This window comes from Eptesicus fuscus, chromosome 2, assembly GCF_027574615.1.
Source record: "Eptesicus fuscus isolate TK198812 chromosome 2, DD_ASM_mEF_20220401, whole genome shotgun sequence".
Lineage (NCBI taxonomy): Eukaryota > Metazoa > Chordata > Mammalia > Chiroptera > Vespertilionidae > Eptesicus > Eptesicus fuscus.
The window spans coordinates 67,299,226-67,316,851 of NC_072474.1; the positions used below are offsets into that span (position 1 = coordinate 67,299,226).

The following is a 17,626-nucleotide window of genomic DNA, read 5'->3' on the forward strand; positions in this document are numbered from 1 at the left end:
TATGCTAAGCAAAATAAGCCAGTCGGAGAAAGATAAATATCATATGATCTCACTCATATGTGGGATATAATGATCAACATAAACTAATGAACAAAAATAGATCAGAGACAAGGGGTGGGGAGGGGGGGTTAGAGATCAACCAAAGGACTTGTATGCATGCATATTAGCATAACTAATGGACACGGACACTGGGGCAGTGGGGGCTTGTCCTCAGGGGTGGCAATGGACTGAGGGAGGGGGAGTCAATCGGGGAAAAAGGAGACATGTAATACTTTAAACAATAAAAAAGAAAAGACATGTAGGTTTAGCCCTATCCTGTTTCACTCAGTGGATAGAGCGTCGATTGCAGACTGAAGGGTCCCAGGTTCGATTCCGGTAAAGGGCACATGCTCGGGTTACAGGCTCCATCCCTATAGGGGGCATGCAGGAGGCAGCCAATCAATGATTCCCTCTCATCATTGATGTTTCTATCTCTCCCTCTTCCTTCCTCTCTGAAATCAATAAAAATATATTTTTTTCAAAAGACATGGAGGTTTATATTAGAATATAAGACATGTAGGTTTATATTAGAATATATTTTACTTGAATGAGGGTATCAGCAGTTATATGCACTTTTTTACTTAACGATGACTACAATGAAACTCTTGAGTAAGAGAACTTTGTTAAAACTACTGCACACCTGGCCCGGCTGGTGTGGTTCAATGGCTGAGCATCAATCATGAACCAGGAGGTCACAATTGGATTCTGGTCAGGGCATATGCCCAGCTTGGGGGCTCGATCCCCAGTAGGGGGCGTGCAAGAGGCAGCCGATCAATGATTCTCTCTCTCATCACTGATGTTTCTATTTCTCTCTCCCACTCCCTTCCTCTCTGAAATAAAAAACATATTAAAAAAAAATACTGTACACCTGAAGTGATCTATTTAGAAACTAAGGAAGAGTCACACCTTTGGCAGAATATGATCATAACATTTTTAAGAACAAATGTCTTCTGAGTGAAATAACTCGTAGAAACGCAATAGCAAGAAAACTAAAAACAGAAAACCAGTTTTCCTCCTCCCTTGGCGAGGCTCTATATATGTTAACATTTCTAAAATTATTCCTGTGACCTAAAAATTCTTAATGGACTTTGACCCTAAAAAGCCCAGGTAATAGAGAGAGCCTTAGAAACGGTTAAGTTTCTCACACACACCCAACAGGTACTATGTTGCCTTTTCCTTTGTTTCTTTCAACTAAAATCTTACCAGATTTATTATAATTCTCACATTTATGACTGCAATATTTTTCTCTACTGACCTGACTTACCTGCATTTAGTGAAACTATAGTTATTTTAAAACATACCAGATTGCTAGATCTTCATAGATAGAGTCTATGTCTGTTTAACTTCAATTCCTAAGGTCTAAGTCAGTGGTCAGCAAACTCATTAGTCAACAGAGCCAAATTATCAACAGTACGACGACTGAAATTTCTTTTGAGAGCCGAAAACCGACTTCTGCGCATGGGCCACGAAGTTTCAATCGCACTGTACGTGCGTGCCCGTATGTAGTATTTTGTGGAAGAGCCACACTCAAGGGGCCAAAGAGCCGCATGTGGCTCTCGAGCCGCAGTTTGCCAACGACTGGTCTAAGTGATACGATAATAAGAATATATGTAGCTCACATTATATTGGACATATGTTGGAAAACACTGGTTTATAGTGTAGAGTTTATTTTGTGGACCTACACTTTGCAGTTGGGATTGTTCACCTGGGGTTCACAGACATCCACGTGTGTTTTTCTTAGGAGTGGGCTTAAGGCTTTCAGTATATTCTCCAAGGAATACACAAACAAAGAAAAGTTAGGAACTGCTGTAGAATTTGTAGGTCACACTTTCCAGTTGTTGCTTGTAGTTACTTGGGCACTGCTGGTGGCTTGGATCTGGGGAATCCCTTTTTCAGTTAGGTAAGCTGGGCCAACCTTGTTTTTGTTTGTTTTATCTTTTCAGGTGAGAGAAACAAACAGGCATATATGCTGAGCAGGAATCAGATATAGTAAGTATTAAGAAACAAGTAGAGCCCTAACCAGTTTGGCTCAGTGGATAAAGCATAGGCCTGCAGACTGAAGGGTCCCAGGTTTGGTTCCGGTCAAGGGCATGTACCTTGGTTGCAGGCACATCCCCAGTAGGGCGTGTGCAAGAGGCAGCTGATCAATGTTTCTCTCTCAACGATGTTTCTAACTCTCTCCCTCTCCCTTCCTCTGAAAGCAATAAAAATATTTAAAAAAAGAAAAATAAGTAGAAAATAGAAGAAAATCAGATAAATTGATGGAGAAAAGAACAGGAGCGAGAGGTAATGAGGGGCACAGCCTCTAAAGCTGGATGTAAAAGAGGGAAAGATATTAGAGGTTGATTGGGGTGGGGGGGTTATACTCTAAGTCCTGGGAATGCAATTTACAGCATGGGGACTATAGTTAATAATACTGTATTATATATTTGACAGTTTCTGAAAGAGTAAATTTATTTTTTTATTTATTTATTTTATTTTTTTTTATTTTGCGGGCACCAGGACCAACGATCACCAGCTGCCCAAGTATCAAAATATTATGCTTCCGGAATATCTTGATGTCAATCAAGCTGCTCTACGTGTGCCACTCACGACAGAAGCCCTTTTGGAGAGGGTAAATCTTAGAAGTAAATCATCACAAATAAAAATTTGTAACTGTATGTGGTGATTAATGTTACTTTTTGTGGTGATCATTTCATAATATAAACAAATATCAAATCATTATCTTGTACACCAGAAACTAAAATGTCAATAAGATCTCAATTTTTTAAAAAGCTCTCTATTTAGAAAAATACAGATACTAGATAAAATGCTTCTTGATAATGATGGTGATAATTCCACAATTAAATGACATTAAAAATTTTTTCTTCTAATACTGTAAAATCATAGATCAAGAACCATTCCATTTTAACTTTTTACTTGCATGTGTACAAAAATATGCAACATGTATCACAGAAGCAATGTAAGGTCATTTTCAAGAAAATTGTTTTAAGATGTCATTGGAATTTATTTCACTACAAAGACTGAAAGTTTAGTATTCCAGTTTTAAATCAAATGCATTTGTGCCATGGTCAAATAAAATGAAAAGTTGAAAGAACCTTGTTTCTTTATTTTATTTTTAATAAATGTAGCACATATTTGTTAAATAAAATGGTAACGGGATTTGATATTATAGTTCCTCCGACTCCAAGCCTTAATGTTTTCATAACCTTGAACTAGGAACAGGAAAAAGTGGAGAATAATAACTCGGCTACTTCTCTTCCTCTTTTCACTTTCCTTCCACCCAACAAGAAGCCCTAGATATACTATGCTATATGCAATTGAAGAAGCTAAAGTACTGTGACTACATGTTAGTTACTTTACAGTTCACAAATGAATTATTTCATTTAGAAATGGACCTTTCTAGACTGAGACAAGAGACTAATTTGGGAGAAGCTTAAATTTTAAATTTTTAATATTAATCCTGACATCTTAAACAAGTGTAGCAATAATTGGACGGCCTTAGGAAAGAGCAAAGAAAGCTTTAACTCAAAAATGTTTGGGAATATGCCCTTTCCACCTCAGACTCCTGAGGCACCCAATAATACTCCAGCTAACTCCAGAATATTAAAAGCCCCCTCGTCCTTTAAGCCTGCTTCAATCAAGGGCCAATGCCTGTATGAGCACAGGATCCAATTAAGTGGGAAAAGTGCTTGATTAAGTTAATTCGTCCGAAATTCTGCCCTCCACAACCAATACTATAGCACTATAGTGTTACTCTAGGTTCATCCCTTACTCTGCTTTCTCACAGTTAAATAAATGAATTAAATTGGATAATTTCTACAACTGTGGGAGATTTAAAGACACACTAGAATTTTAAAATAAAAACTGTTGCCCAGTGTTGTTCAGTGGTTAGAGCATCAGCCCACACACCAAAGGGTGGCAGGTTCGATTCGATTCAGTCAAGGGTACGTACCTGGGGTGCAGGTTGGATCCCTGGCCCGGTCAGGGTATGTGCAGGAGGCAACCAATCGATCTGTCTCTCTCACATCAATGTCTCTCTCTCTCCTCCCTCCATCCCTTCCTCCCTCCATCCTTTCCACTCTATCCCCTTCCTTCTCTCCCTTCCACTCTCTCAATGGAAAAAAAATAGCTTTGATTGAGGATTAACAAGAATAAAATAAAGACTGTTATTCCAATAATACCAACTCCAATTAATATTTAGGACATTTTCTGAAAGAAGCTGAATAGGTCTTGCCCTTAATCCAGATTCTTGTATACCACCCACTACCCTCCATCCCTGTATTTTTTCTTCTAAAAAGCAAGTATCAGTAGGACTGACCTCACAATACCTATAATGGCTCACCATAATTTTTTTTAATATATATAGTCTTTATTAGAATGACAGGCACTTCTCCAAGATGAGAACATATTTGAACCTTAAATCTGTAAAGAGGAGCTAATGCTAGAAATCTATGGAACATTAAATTAGTTACATGCAACTTTCATTATAGCACCTTGCAAACTTATTTCCAATATTCCTATGGACAGGGTACTATCAGCAAACACATTTTTTTTAAATCCACGGATTTGCAACATTTCTTAAATTCCCACTTCAGTGAGCTGAAAAACATAAAATCCATATGAAAACTATCAATTTGGACTGAGATCCTTAGAATTTTTCCTTTGGATTGTATAAACAATATTTTGCTGAAAGATAAAAAATTAAACTTTTAACAATCCAGTTAACTATTCACAAGGATTCAAACTGGGCCAGTTATAAACAAGAATACTTCTTTAGATCTACATTACACTGTATACACTACCAGTTAATTAGTTATAAACAAGAATACTTCTTTAGATCTACATTACACTGTATACACTACCAGTTAATTATCTTACCAACTTCAGTTACTAGTCACTCATCAAAAGCCTATGCACAGCTAGGCATATTCAAAATCCTACTTCTGGAAAAATAACTCAAAATCTATGTCCAACTGAGCAGTATCTTTTCTTTTTCTTTTCTTTTCTTTTTCTTTTTTTTTTTTTTATACAAAGAATAGACCATTAACATTCAGTAGGAGAGATTCTGTTATGCAGGCCAGAAAAAGAAAAAGTGGGTCATGGCCAGTGATGCACAATCCCACTCCCTAGAAAAACAGTCCTGACAACATTCACTAAGTAAAACATTTCACTGCACTATGCGTACATCATTTTAGTACTAATATCGTAATGATTTCAGGATGATTAGTAAAACCTAAACTAATTACTAACAATCTCATTCAAAGGAAAATACTTACGTATGTAAAAAGGTCTAATCAGCCCTAACAATGATCCAACCAGATAAATTAAGCAAAATAGTAAACAGAGTATTTGGGCAGGGAAAGTGGTGTGCTGGAAACCTCTCTTCCAGGAAACCAAAGAAGGAAAAGAAGAATGTTGAGGGTGGTAATAATTAGTTATTAACAAACTACAGACTTAATTTGCTACCCTCTGATCTGTTATGCCAGGCTTACAGATTCCCTTATCTCAAAGAAAATTCAATGTCTTGCTACCTAAAAATGAGCACCTCCAACATCATAGACTAGTTAGAGGGGTCCCCCACAGTAATAGTCACATGTTTCCTCCCTCCAGACATTAAGGAGATGAGGCCCCTCCTTCCTAATCTCTCATTCTCTTAGATACCAGTTGTCTCATTAAGCTTTGGTACTGTCAGACACTCACAAGAAAGCCATGGCAAGTTGACCATTTCCAATATTGTTACTTTCTTAAGATTAGGTACTCAGAGCACTACTTTAGCCTTGTTCAGCCTGCTCTCTGTCGCACAGCAGTGGCTTTCTTTAAAGATTATAGAAATCAAGGGAACTATTCTAGTACATTTTTGAGAGGCATATCTAATAAGAAGAGCAATGCAGCGCCCACAAAACAAAGATGTACTATCCATGTAATCATAACAGAAATCAAACAGCCTAGGAATCAAAAAATAATTCTGGCAGTATTTTTTTTCCATCCTTCTAGATAATACTACACACCTACATTATCATTAAATATTGCTACTGCTAATTTAGTTTTATAAACTAAACTTGAAAAACAGAGTCACACTACTCCTAAATATTGACTGAACAGTTTGATATGTCAAAAATACTTGCTATCCAGTTGTTTCAAGTAAAAGCAGACCTCTGATTGCTTTTCAATTCAAGCTTCAATCTCTTACAAATGTACTGAATACCTAGAGTGCAGCACTGTAAGAGATAAAAGATGAGTATAAGCCAAACCTTAAAGGAGCTCTTAATCTTGCAGTAGAGGAAACTTTTTATTGGCCATTTTATTGGAATAGAACAAAGCTGTGTAAAAGAAGTGCAATATGAGTAACAGTTGCTACACCAGATATCAAAGGAAGGCATAAGTATACTCATTTGGTTCCTAACAGGGTTTCACGAAAAAATAAAGATTGCAAGAAAGTAACTGTATTTTAAATGCATCCTGCAAGATCCAATTTCAACATAGTAGGGCAGGTTTCTGCACTCTAGGCAAAAGTAACAATATAAGCTGAAAAACGGGAATGAGAAAGCATGAGAGAAGTGCAGAAAATATCAAGTACATATATATCAATATACATATAGGATTGGAGTGAGAGATTAAGGTTAGAGAGGTGGGCAGGGTCACACTGCAGAGAGCCTTGAATCCCAGATAATGAGTTTGTATTTCACTTGGATAGGCAACTAAGAGGGTGACAAGGCAGAGGTCCATTTCTGGAAAATCAAGCTAGAAGGAACATAGGAGTTGATTTGGTGAGTAAAGAGCCTAACAGAAGAGTCTGCCTGAGAACATAATCCTATATAATAAAAGCTAATATGCAAATAGACCAAACGGAGGAACAACAGGTCACTATGACACGCACTGACCATCAGGAAGCAGACGCTCAACGCAGGAGCTGTCCCCTGGTGGTCAGCGGTGGCGGGAACCTCTCCCGTCTCTGCGGCAGCACTAAGGATGTCCAACTGCCGCTTGGGCCCACTCCCACATCCCCCGAAGGCTCCCAGACTGCAAGAGGACACAGGCCAGGCTGAGGGGAACCCCCCCCCCCCCCGCAGTGCACGAATATTGTGCACCGGGCCTCTAAGTTCTCTGATAAGCGTTAAAAACCCAAATTAGAGCCGACAGCACTAGAAACAAAAGTAACTAATTCTTCACATATATTATCATGGGTAAGCACTCTATCCATAAACTCACTCAGAGAAAATATCGCCATAACTGTTCCTCATATATTATTTCCAAATAAAATTTGAAAAACAAAAAAGTATCTTACTTCCAGGTACCCTCCAAATTATATATATTACAAATGAATCATTTGGAGAACACAAATTAAGTGACAAAAGATATATTAAAAGTGGCATATCCTTTGAAACTAAACAGTACTCTGAAATGCCACACTATTTTGAGCTCCCATCCCTTTATCTCAACAGGTACCACACAAGGCAATTTCTTAGAAAAAAATGTATTCCCAATGATTAAGAAATAATTTTACACTGTGGGATAAAAAATAAATTGCTAATCCATACTGAAGCTTGCCAAAGAACTCAAATGCATGATAATCAAACACAATCTTTCCATTATGGTCTCAGTCCTAAAACTGTTCATCTTCATCCCGCCTCCTTCCCAGGCTCTTCTTCTCTCATCAGAACATGAAAATCAGTTTTACAGACAGAATCAGAGAATGCTAAAATGGAAAAAGATGCTACAGATTCATTTTTATCCTCATTTTTTAAGGAAACTGGGGTCAAAATGTCATAATGAGAGTTAGTGGCAGGACTAGGATCAGCAGCTGGGCCAACTCCAAGTTTTGCCTTTTCTTTAAAAGTTAACTCCAAGGCACCATTGAAAAGATTTAATAAAATGTTAAAATAGACAAACTAGTAGTGACAATTGTTTTTCTATTTTAAAATAGTATCTCTTGGAAAATACCTCCCTAAAGGCTACCTCCCAAACTATGCCCTTAGTGTTACAGAAATTCTGTGAGACCAGGACAAACCAAAAATTCCAAAAACAAAGTATCTCTGTAGAAAGGCCGGACAACCACTTTCCTGCAGAGAGACGTGAAACTGTTAGCAGAAATGTGCTGACTGATCTCATTTGTAAAGCTGATACACACAGAGAATCCCTAAATTAACTAAGTGCCAACTATTTAAAACAGCTCAGTCATTAACCATTCAACTCCCCAAAACTCAGTTCCCTAAAAATAGTAGTAGGTTTGTGGGCAGATGAATGGTTCACCAGATGGATGCAGTAGAAAACTAAGAAATAAGCAGTCTCAACCTCCTGCAGATGAAACCTTATGCAGCTTTGAAATTGCCCTTCTGGACTTTTAATTTCAGAATTCCAAGTCAAGGCTTTAACCATTTTGATAGCTACCAAATGTGTTCTAATAAGTATAAGTTCTCACCAAAAAATGAGAGAGAAGGGGTGAAAGAGAACCAAGATAATATACAAGATTAATTAAAAACATTAAAGAAGCCCAGCCAGTTTGGCTCAGTGGTTGAACATCGACCTATGAATCAGGAGATCATGACTCGATTCCAGGTCCTGGCACATGCCCGGGTTGCGGGCTCGATCCCCAGTAAGGGGCATGTAGGAGGCAGCAGATCAATGATTCTGATCACTGATGTTTCTATCTCTCCCTTCCTCTCTGAAAACAATAAAAATATATATTTTTTTAAAAAAAGAACACTAAAGAAGACTGCACTCAATGTAAGGACAGACATCAATTCTACCTTCTAGTATATTCCTTAATAAGAACAATCAGCCCTAACTGGTTTGGCTCAGTGGATAGAGCGTCGGCCTGCGGACTGAAGGGTCCCAGGTTCGATTCCGGTCAAGGGCATGTACCTTGGTTGTGGGCACATCCCCAGTAGAGGGTGTGCAAGAGGCAGCTGATCGATGTTTCTCTCTCATCAATGTTTCTAACTCTATCCCTCTCCCTTCCTCTCTGTAAAAAATCAATAAAATACATTTAAAAAAAAAAAAGAACAATCAAAGACCATTTCCAGTTTTCCCTTCTGCAAACCCTGTAATAGAAAGATACTAACAATATTAATTTACTTCCATAATTTTAAATATTGTCAGACAACCTTTCTATTCTGCTCAGCATGAGAATGTCAGTATTAATTATACAAAGATGACTTAGCCAAAAGCAAAGAAATTTGACGTTAGTGAAATTGAGCACTTTTATTGAAGATAAATGTGTAATTTCCACTACTTTTTTTCTGAAATAGTAAAAATTGAGAATTGTTTTAGTGTTACAATCTTGTCCTTGAGGAAAACTGCCACCTCTAGAGAAAAGATATCAGTGAACAACCAAAATTACAATCTAGGTGCTATACCTACAATGATAACAGAAAAGTATGTAGTTAATGTCCTTTGCTGCAAATTACCTTTCATTTATTATGAAAGCATATGCTGCTTTCAATGTCAAAACTCTATATAGTTGATTGAAACTTAAAAATTATGTATGGGTGAATGCTATATAGCAATTATCTAATTAAAATGATTACAACTGTTTACAAATATAAATGTGATACTTAATACAGGGTAAATGTAATACCTAATCTAAAAGCAACTTACTACAACTCCAGAATCAGATTTCACTAAAAACTCACAACCAAATCTGAACCTAAAAATGACTCATATTTATTGAGAGATTTGGCATACACTGTTAGGTAGTCGCACATTGTTTTGTTAATATTTTGCCTTTACCTAACTTTTCTTATGGTTCAGATTTCTGCAAAAATATTCTTATAAAGATTTCCTTTATCCTCTAAAATAAACTGAATCAGCTTTTATCTCATAAAGCCCTGTGCTTTCTTCTCATGTAATTATCAAAATTGATAAGTACATTAACTTGATGATTTTTGCTTAACATTATCTTTCACACTAGTTTCTCAAGGCCAGAGAAATATCTATTTTGTTCTTCACTGTATAACTAAAATAACACGTAGTACAGAGCATGGCACACAAGGGCATTTAAATAAACTGTGGAATAGCAACAGTTATTGTTATTTTTGTTAAGTCCTTCCCTTCTGTTCTCTCTGTCCTCTCTCCAGAACTTTAGCTTACAAATTACTGGAAAGCCAGAGATGATTTCTGCAAATGAGATATATTTAAATCCATCATTTTCCTACTGATTTACATAGCAAATCAAATGTCCTTTACTGCCTTCCTGTAAAATTAATAAGAACGGATTAACACTTAAACCTAAATTCGCTCACCCTAATCTTAGTCGTTAAGTCTGAGGGCAGTTGGGGGCAACTATGTTTACACAGAACACTGTAGTAAATTCCTGGCGGCTAATTACTGACAGCATCAACCCCCATGCCCAGGTCAGAAAGTCTTACCCCCACAATCATATTCAAGAAACCATTCCTGTCCAACTCCCATAACTTCATGATTAGAACCATCTCAACAAATTATGGATGCTATCCAAGACTCTACACTAACCAGTTAAGTCAACTTTGTACCAAAAACATTTAGAAAAAAATGTTCTCCTACTCCAGAACCAAATTCTTCCCATTACCAACCAATAATAAATTCCTCTGACTAGCAACTGAAGGCCTATGGAGGCATGTGATCAAAAAGCCAGTAATAGGAACTTAGATTACATTGAATTATATGTGCTTGAAGATTTGATACTATTTCAAGCTAAAATTTACATAAGTCCCTATCTTGTTTCTATAATTCAAAGTTGAATTTGGTTAGCATGCACAACTGAAACTAAACTATTTTGGGAAGAAACATGAAAATGTCCAATTATCCTATATAATAAAGAGGTAATGTGCAAATTGACCATCATTCCAACACACAAGATGACCGCCCCCATGTGGTCAAAGATGGCCGCTCCCATGTGGACACAAGATGGCCCCACAAGATGGCCAGCAGGAGAGGGCAGTTCAGGTGGACCAAGCCTGCAGGAGAGGGCAGTTGGGGGCGACCAGGCCTGCAGGGGAGAGCAGTTAGGGGTGACCAGGCCTATAGGGGAGGGCAGTTGGGGGGCAACCAGGCCTGCAGGGGAGGGCAGTTAGGGGTGACCAGGTCTGCAGGGGAGGACAGTTGGGGGTGACCAGGCCTGTAGGGGAGGGCAGTTGGGGGGGACTAGGCTGGCAGGGGAGGGCAGTTAGGGGCAACCAGGCCTGCAGGGGAGGGCAGTTGGGAGGGCAGTTGGGGGCACCAGGCTGGCAGGGGAGCAGTAAGACGTTGATCAGGCTGACAGGGGAGTGGTTAGAAGGTGATCAGGCTGGCAGGCAGGTAGACAGGCGAGCAGTTCGGAGCCAGCAGTACTGGATTGTGAGAGGGATGTCCGACTGCCTGTGGGATCGGGCCTAAACGGGCAGTCAGACATCCCTCAAGGGGTCCCAAATTGGAGAGGGTGCAGGCTGGGCTGAGGGACACACCCCACCCCTCCGTGCACAAATTTTGTGCACCAGGCCTCTAGTAAAATATAAAACTAAAAAGGTACAAGTTGTCAGTATTTCAAACATATATGTACTTAACCAGAAAGACATGATTATACTAAGCATATATTTCAGAGAGGAAACTACTCCAACGGTTTAGGTATAACATACAACATAAGTATATGTACCCCTGGGAACTATTTATATTTTTTAAAATCAAATGTGTATAATGTATAAACATGCATGTATGTGCATGTGTATATATACACATAAATGCACATATATAGTTTACCCTCATTATTTGAGAGTTCCATATTTGAAAAGTCACCTACTTGCTAAAATTTATTTGTATCCCAAAATCAACACAATACCCCCAAATCCATACAATGACACTTTCACAGTTATATGCACACACGCACATAGTGGTGAAAATTTTGAATAGATGAGTTGGAGTAAAAAAGGTGATGCTGTGCCTTCTGATCTCAGCTCTCATATTATAAACAAGTGCCCTTTTCAAGATCTATTTAGTGTCATGTTTTTCTCATTTTTGTGCTTTTTATTAGTGATTTTATTTTTTAAATGTCTCCCAAGTATAGTGCTAAAGTGTTGTCTAGTGTTACTAAGCCCAAGAAGGCTGTGATGCCCCTCACAGAGAACATATGTTTATGAGCTAAACTTCATTTAGGCATAAACTGCAGTGCTGTTGGCCATGAGTTCAATGTTAATCAGTCAACAATTTATATTAAATACTAGAGGCCCGGTGCACGAATTCGTGCATCAGTGGGGTCCCTTGGTCTGGCCTGCAGGATTGGGTCAAAACCGGCTCTCCAACATCCCTCGAGGGGTCCTGGATTGTGAGAGGGTGCAGGCCAGACCGAGGGACCCCACAGGTGTGCGATCAGGGCTGGGGAGGGACACGGGAGGTTGGCCAGCTGGGAAAGGACCGCGGGAGGGCTCCAGGCCATGTCCAGCCCGTCTCAGTCCCGATCGGCCGGACCCCAGCAGCAAGCTAACCTACTGAACGTCTGCCCCCCCCCGGTGATCAGTGCATGACATAGCGACTGTTCCGACTATCTGTCCCATGGTGGTCAGTGCACATCAAAGCAACTGGTCGACCGGTTGACTGTCTGCCTCCTGGTAGTCAGTGCACGTCATAGCAAGCAGTTGAGCGGCCTTAGCATATCATTAGCATATTACTCTTTGATTGGTTGAACAACCATCCAGATGACCAGACACTTAGCATATTAGGCTTTTATTATATAGGATGGTGTATTTAAACAGAAACACACACAAAGCAAGGTTCTGTACTGACTGGCTGACAAAAATAGTGTGAACAGAGGCTTGCAGTACCCTAACCCAGTGGTCAGCAAACTGCGGCTCGCGAGCCACATGCAGCTCTTTGGCCCCTTGAATGTGGCTCTTCCACAAAATACTATGGCCTGGGCGAGTCTATTTTGAAGAAGTGGCGTTAGAAGTTTAAGTTTTAAAAAACTGGCTCTCAAAAGAAATTTCAATCATTGTACTGTTGATATTTGGCTCTGTTGACTAATGAGTTTGCCGACCCTATATTTCCCTTAAAAGCAATGGTTCATGTTTATGTTGACTTTATAGAACATAACTATGGCAAGTAATGAGAATTTTATGTATACATGTATATATACACATATATGTATGTATATACATACATATGCGTATGTGTATATATACATATATATATATCTATATATATATAAAAGGCTAATATGCTAAGTGTACGACAGTCCAACCAGTCGCTATGATGCGCACTGACCACCAGGGGGCAGGCGCTCAACGCAGGAGCTGCCATGACAAGCACTGGCCATTTACAGAGAAATGGCACCAGGGACCTGGCACTGACAAAGCAACACTAGGCTTCCCCAAGTGGGACACAGGCTCCGCCACCATCCCAGAGCGACAGCCCACCAAATCAGAGCTGATGCTGCCGAGACCCCATGGCACAAAATGCGGCCCACAGCCCAGCCTAGCCGGAAAGGTGGCTGTGGGCGCCGGGTAATGACATCACATAGCAACGCCCGGCTTCCTCTCCCTAGAGACAGGCCATTTAACAATAAACGGCACCTCAGAACTGGTGCCCACAAAGCAACACTCAGCTTCCCCCAAGTGAGACACAGGCCCCGCCATCACCCCAGAGTGACACCCTGGGACAAAATGCATCCCACAGCCCAGCCCAGCAGGGAAACGGTGGCTGTGGGCACTGGGTAATGACATCAGGTAGCAACACCCAGCTTCCCCTCCCTAGTGACTAGCCTCCTTGCAGTTTCTTCAGCCCAGGAACACAACTTGCTTTATAGCCAGGTGGAAACATATTACACTTTAACCAAATGTCTGTGAAGCATTGTCCCATGCCTCATCTCATTTGATCCTCACAGAAGTCCTGGAGTGGGAAGATAGGAAACTCGGTGGAATTCTTTTCATTAACCGGAAAATGGAGATTTAGAAAGCTTAGAAACTTGACCTCACTGAAAAAAAGTAAGAAATTGTGGACCTTGAAAATGACTTCAGGTTTTCTCACTGCGCAGAATATAGTCAAACACTGCTGCAGTTAAATATTTTACCCTTTGTTCTCCCTGAGTGATCTACAATAATAATCTGCTTCGTGTTGATATTTACTTCTGTGTTGCTGACAGATACCTGAAAGAGAAGTTGGGGTGTTTCACTGGGCTGGAAAAAGTTTAGCTAAATCAGAAAGCAGGTCTAACTAAGCAACTTTATCTATATATATAAAGCTCTCGCTGGTGCCAATCGCACGCGTGTGTTTCGATCTGTCATTGTCGATCATGAATTTAGTTTACACTTCTATAATAGAGAAAGGGCCAACAGCGATATTAAAATATTTTTTCTAATTAATTGCCTTTCAATGTGCACGAATTCATGCACCAGGCCACTAGTATACATATATTTATACATATTTATACATGCATACATGCATGTACATAGTATATATATTTATACATACATGTACACAGTATATACATATTTATACATACATATACATACATACATGTACATGTGTATGTATATATATCAAAGAGAGAACCAGAGTTTATGAAGCCTCTCAAAGGCACTGCAGAAGCCATTCTGAGCAAACTGCCTATGTTTGCAGGAGAGTCAAAACACCTCAGAGCACAGCATCTACAGGGTCTTGGCCCCTGTTTAAACAATACTGACTTAAGGAAAAAATAAAAAATCTACCAAGTTTGTTTTTTGGTCTGTCTTTGTTTCTACCCCTTTTGCCACTTAATGGTATAACTCTCCTCAATTCAGGTACTTTAAACTCTAGCCTGTTCAGAAGCACTTGCCCTAATCTTATAATCCGGGTAATGTATCTGTCAGTTATTGAATGATCATTCTTGAATGTGAACCAGACTTGTGCTTAAACATCTTGCCTAAATTGTGGCATTACTTATTTGGAAAGAAGAGAGGCTATTAAGCATCTGGAATAGTAATGAATTATCAAAATCAAAAAGTAAACCAAATATCGATAATTTTAGTGTATATTCTGAAGAGAGAAGAAATACACAAGGGAAGAAAGCCTAGGCCTCAGCCTTCCCTCCAGGGAAAGCTAAAGCCTAGTCCCAAGGGTTGGGGTGTTGGGTGGTCAAGTCCCATCTTCCAAAAGAGTTTCTTCAACCTTTGCTTCCTCCTAGCACTTGATTACAGACTATTTCCAAGAGAAAGGCCAAATCAGTGGAACAACATTAGCGCTTGAAATTTTTTTACATTTTTTAGTGGTTGAGCACTCCTTTCAAAATTCATTTTTAACTTCATTTCCAAAAATTACTTATTTTTTATTGAAAATGACTTGCTTAGGGTAATGACAATATGCTTAGAACAGTGATAGAAGGTACAAAACCAGTCTAATTTGATTAAGGTCAGTTTCCTTTCTACTAAATAAAAGATCCATCTGCGATTTAGTGAAATGAAGTGAGTGCACTACTACTCAAGCTACACTTCAATTAGTTAATACAATTCAAACAGAAGTATAGCATGTGGGGTAATAGCCGTCTTCTCAAAACCTACAACTCAATTTAAACCTATTATATTGAAATTCACATATAATAAAGGGCTAGGAAATTTTAAAGCATAGTAAATCTACCTATCATGACCAATTACCATAGGGTGTCCCAAAAAAACGTACACACACTTTAACAGCTGATAACTCTACTTCGAAATGAAATGTATTTTAATAATCACTGTCTTTATAATTAGTCAAAGTGTGCAAGTGCATTTTGGGGAGACACCCTATATATACATTCTCTAGAGAAGGTAAGGATTCTTCCTTGCACCTCAACAATGTTCAGCGAGGCTCATTAAGTAGGGGCAAAGTTTTGCAAAACAATGACAACCGCCTCTAAATAATTCAACATTCCTTTCCTTTTAGAATGTTTTTTATAGACAAAAACCTCCAGATTTTTCTCTTGCACTAATTTGCTATAACATTCCAAAAAAAAAAAAGGTGTAATCTCAGTCTACTGTCTTCAAACCACATCATCTCTCAGAGAATCAACCTTCAAATTTCTTCTCTCTTAACCTTGGGACCTAAAAGGACCGTTTATCAACCAAATGTTTCTTTATGAACTTTTAAAAGTATTTATTTTGTAATATAATTTTGCAACTAAAAACTCAAAGGTCAACGAAGCGTGTCATAAGCAAGAGAAAGTGTTTTCTACAAGCCAATGATACAAACAACACAAAACTAAAGAGCGCAATCTTTTCTTTTTAAAACGGTGCAAACTTTCTGTAAGCAGACCTGCAACTGCTGACCTAGTCTGGTCAAGAGAGCGAGGGCCCGAACACAAACCTCCACAAGGGAAAGCTAAACTGTCTTCAGACCCCCTCTTCAAGTGCTGCCCAAAGGACACTCTGAAAGGGAAGGAACAGGCAAGGCTCCGAATCACAAAGACCGAGAGACTTCAAGTTCACCAGCTCGCCCAAAGCCACCGACTAACAGAATTGGGGACAAACTATCACCTGTAACATCGCGCACACACAGAGAAATGTATTGTGATTTTTTTTTTTCCAACTGGTGACAGAGCAGGAGCAAAACCAGGTTGCACACCGGAGGGGCGGCTGCAGGGTCCCACGCCCCGCGACGCGGGTGGAGAGTCCGACGAAGAAGCCAACGCAGGACACCCGCCGGAGCCACAGCTGGCAGCGCGGAGCCTCAATCCTGCCCGATCTGACCCCTCCAATGAGTCAGTCACTGGCCCGATCAGAACCCACATCACTCGCTAGGACGTTCTCTATTTATTTCCTCGCGTCCAGAAGGGCTGAAAACGACTTAAACTTGTCCTGAGAGCGGCCAGCGGCCAGAAGAACCGGCTGGAGAGCGAAGCCCCGAGAGAGCCCCCGGCCGGCCCGACAGGAGCTGCAGAGAGGGGAGCGCGACCCGAGAGGGCGCCTGGAGAAGCCCCCGCCACCCCCCAGCCCGACCTCACCTGCCCGCCCCCGGCCTCCCCGTACCTTCCGCTAGCGACTCCTCCAGGGTGACCTGGTAGCGGCCGACGGCGAACACCCGGACCCCGACGGACGAGCCACCGGAGCCAGAGGCGGCCCCGGCCCCGCCGGCCCCGCCGCCCGCCGCTCCGCCGCCGCCGCCGCCGCCGCCGCCCTCCGACTTGGGCATTCGAGAGAACTTCTTCATGGTCCCGCCGGCGCTGCGGGGCGCGGGGCGCGCGCGCGCGAGGGCGAGTTCCAAGCGTCCGCGAGGGGTCGGCGGCCCCCGAGCGTCCGAGCGCGCTGCGGCCCGCGAGCCTCACATGCCGCGCGCCAGAGCGCACTGCCCAGCCCACCGCCCGCTCCCAGCTCCGCTGCAGCTGCCGGGCTCCCGCAGAGGGCGGCGGGGCGGGGAGGGCGGGGACGGGGCGGGGCGCTGGGGGCGGGCCCGAGCGCGTGGGGGTAGAGGGGGGGGGCGCGACTCCAAAGCCGCGGCGACTGCCCGGGGCGCCCCCCGCCTCTCCGAGCTCCCGGAGCGCGATCCGGGGGAGGAAAGCGTGAGAGAGGGAAATGGAGAAGGGGCGGGGCGGCCACCCCCCGTGGGAGTGGGCTGAACCTCCCGGGACACTCTCGGCCCAGAGCGCAGCCCGCGCCGCCGCCGCCGCCCAGGCCCGGGACCCGCGCCGCCC

The 17,626-nt window shown here is 41.3% G+C and overlaps 1 protein-coding gene and 1 pseudogene across 11 annotated transcripts in view; both read right to left on the minus strand.

Annotated features, from left to right (window-relative positions):
* The window catches only part of BMP2K (BMP2 inducible kinase), a 141,535-nt gene extending 124,145 nt beyond the window's left edge, over positions 1 to 17,390 (minus strand). For all 11 annotated transcript variants that reach the window (XR_008558479.1, XR_008558490.1, XR_008558483.1 and 8 more), the window contains exon 1: positions 16,965 to 17,390. Coding sequence is in view for 6 of the 11 variants with exons in the window: in XM_054727989.1 (XP_054583964.1) it covers positions 16,965 to 17,145 (181 nt within the window). In the remaining 5 variants the exon portion in view is untranslated. The remainder of the gene's footprint in view (positions 1 to 16,964) is intronic.
* Positions 2,531 to 2,647, minus strand: LOC114232300 (U11 spliceosomal RNA; annotated as a pseudogene).
* Positions 17,391 to 17,626: the final 236 nt, after the last annotated feature.